The 2,861-nt window shown below is 55.6% G+C and overlaps 1 protein-coding gene across 7 annotated transcripts in view; it reads left to right on the top strand.

The window, feature by feature from the left end:
* PEMT (phosphatidylethanolamine N-methyltransferase) overlaps positions 1-2,861 on the top strand; it is a 101,335-nt gene that overhangs the window by 17,819 nt on the left and 80,655 nt on the right. Inside the window, exon 1 of one of the 7 annotated variants that reach the window (XM_077746613.1) lies at positions 2,074-2,138. The exons of 4 other annotated variants lie outside the window; for them this stretch is intronic. Coding sequence is in view for 1 of the 3 variants with exons in the window: in XM_077746610.1 (XP_077602736.1) it covers positions 2,786-2,848 (63 nt within the window). In the remaining 2 variants the exon portion in view is untranslated. Of the gene's footprint in view, positions 1-2,073; positions 2,139-2,290; positions 2,439-2,701; positions 2,849-2,861 lie in introns of those variants that run through there. 2 more of the 7 variants (XM_077746612.1, XM_077746610.1) reach the window with 2 other exon arrangements.

Genomic DNA, 2,861 nt, shown 5'->3' with positions numbered 1-2,861 from the left:
AGGCTGTCTCCTCATGCTGGCTTCTCACCTTCCCCTCTCTTCCTGGGAACTCAGTGGCCCCTGAGCTGGACTGGCCCTAGATCCCAGCATGCCCGTGTTATGAGTGTGATCTTAGCAGTGGAGTTTTATACAGAAGAGGGGCACAAACATTCATCTAGAACCCACTGTGTGTTGGGCGCTTTTGTGCTTGTCACAGATGCTAATCCCTATTTCAGTCTTGCTCAAGAGATATTATTATACCTATTTTGCGAACAGTAAATAGATTCAGAGTAAGGAAAGGCTTAGGTTTTACCCAAAGTCACCCGATATGCAAATGAGAACTGTAGTACTAGAAGCCCATTTTAGTGATTGCTGGGAGCCACGCAGCCAGATCCAGTGCCAGTGGGGGCTAGGGAGAAGAGGGGCAAGGCAGTGAAGAAATGAAGAAATGGATTTTAGTTTTGATTTCCTTTTGTAGCAAGTGTGCAGCTCCCGGCCAGCAAAGTCATCAGGAGCTGTTTGCCCTGGAGCCAACTAGATGTTCTGTGATAAATGGCTTCCCATATCTGAGGAGTAACCAAGGGGCAAAGGAGATAACCCTGAGGGTAGAAAGGAGCTCTATTTGTCAAAACTTCAGGAAGGGTGGCTTTGGGTCTGTATCATAAAAACACACCCCATTCAACAGTGGAGCAGGCTCCTTCGGGAAGTGATGAGTCTCCCATCACTTGAGGCATGCAAACAGAAGTGACTTTCCTATTTGCCCGGGATGCTGAAAAAGGAATATTCCAGTGAGAGAGGTTGGCCTGGAACATTTCTGCAAGCTCTCAGACCTGGGAGTTTTCAAATGGTCAGGCAAAGACTTCTGCCCAAAACTATCTTCAGCAGGAAGCTTTTGATCTGAACCACCCCGATCACATTTGAGGCTGCAGTCTGGCTTCTCTATGCCTGGGTGTTTTCTTTTTGCAGAAGGTGGGAGGGGGTGGATTAGGGGTGGAGGAGTGGATTTCTCTAGTTGCATCAGCTCTGGTGTGACCTCTGACATTTACCTTTCTTTGTTCCCAGAGAGACCAAACACACACAGACTAATTTTTCTGGCTTTAAGAAAACCAGAGCAGCCACGTAGGTCAGGAGAAAACGGGCTTCGACAAAGTAGACACGTGGTGGGGGTGGGGGAAAGGCCCTTGGGAGCACTCTGCCTGGGCAGGCTCCCCAGAACTGACTCTGGGTCCAGCAGGCCCTGCCTGACACCCCAAGGAAGGGAGCCCTCCTGACTCTTGTAACTGGTTCGGAGGCAAAGCAGCTTTTGAGCACCCACTGGGTACTCAGCTCTGTTGTGGCCGGTGGTAATGAAGTACTTCACGTGGGTCAGATCATGTGTGCTGAGTTTTACCCATGTGTATTTCCCTTTTACTTCCGAGGAAAGTGACATTTCCCCGCAGCCCTACAGCTAGCGCAGGCTCCAAAGCCAGCGTCCTTCTCACCCTCCCTGACTCGCTGGTGGGCCCGCCCCTCCTAAGGATGGGGTGAAGGTTGGGACCACGTGTAAAGCAGTCAGCACAGGGGCAATCACACAGTGGCTGCTCAGTAAATGCTCAAGCCTGGTAGGCGCTCAGGGCTAAGGGGCAGAGAAGCGATCTGCTAAATCAGGAAGCAGCTGGCCTGGCAAAAGTCCTGCCAGGGCGCGCGGCTCGCTGGGTGACCGCACAAATCTCTGGGAATCTGAGTCTGCTTCCCTGTATATGTAACACCCGGCTACAGAAGGGGCCTTCTTGGACCTGACCCTCTAAACCCTCACCTACTTTTCTAACCTTCCCCCCATTGTAGTGGTGCCCCCTCCGCCACCCCTGGATTCCTGAAGTACCCCTAGCTCTGTCCTGCCCCCTGGCCTTTGCACACACCTCTCTTTTCCCAATCTGTCCTGCCCTCAGACTTCACGTGTCTTGCACCTTCTCCTATGTGCAGGCCTCCTTCAAGGGATTCTAAGGCACTTTGGCTTGTTATCATCTGACGTAGCCCCCAGTGTCTTTCCATCATAGAACGTATCCAAGTTATAACCCGTTATTCAGGTGTTGTCCCTTCTGTTAGGACACAGTGAGGGCAGGGACCTGTGTCGTTTCCTACTGTAGCCGCAGTACACAGACAAGTTCAGCAAGCACCCGGTGAGTGAACGAGAGAATGAATGAACAAAGAAGTGGAGGAGGTGTCTCTGGCTGAGCCAAAGAATAGGGAGGTCGCGGGGGCGGGGGCCCAGGGTCCCGAGGAGCAGCCTCTGCTGGAGGCTACAGAGTGTGCTCGTCCTGCACCGCCTCTGGACAAAAGCAAATCCCAGAAGGGGGAGGGGGACCCCGAGTTTGGGCCAAAGTCCAAGTCCGCAGGGGGCTGCGCAGGAAGCTACTTATACCTAGGACCCGCAGCCGCCGCCCCCGAGTCCCACCGCCAGCCAAGAACAGGGAGGCCAGGTCAGTTGCGGGCCGGGTGCGGGAGCGGGGCCGACGGGTCTAGGCAAGAGCCGCCTCGGAACTGGCAGTCACTGCAGCGCACGACCCTGGGACTTTGTAGCTCTGGGCTCCGCGAGATGCCGTCGCGAGCTCCAGGAAAGAGGCGCTTCGCGGGGACAGGGGACTACATTTCCCAGAAGGCCAGGAGAAGTTGGGGTCACAGGCAAAGCGTCCCGGGCGGCACAGTTTCCCGGCACAACAGGGCGGTTTCGGGGGCGGGGGGGGCGCGTTGGCGGCCGCGAGGCCCCGGCGTTGGCTCTCTTCGGGCGGCCCGGCTGAGAGCATCTGGCGGCCCGGGAGCGGAGCCCATGAGCAGCTCGGTGGCGGCGCCGGACTGCTGCGGAGGCCTCGGCAATGTTGACTTCAGGCAGGTACTGACCGGGC

Source organism: Crocuta crocuta, unplaced genomic scaffold (assembly GCF_008692635.1).
Source record: "Crocuta crocuta isolate KB4526 unplaced genomic scaffold, BGI_CrCroc_1.0 scaffold139, whole genome shotgun sequence".
Lineage (NCBI taxonomy): Eukaryota > Metazoa > Chordata > Mammalia > Carnivora > Hyaenidae > Crocuta > Crocuta crocuta.
This window is presented reverse-complemented; position numbering and strand designations above follow the sequence as displayed.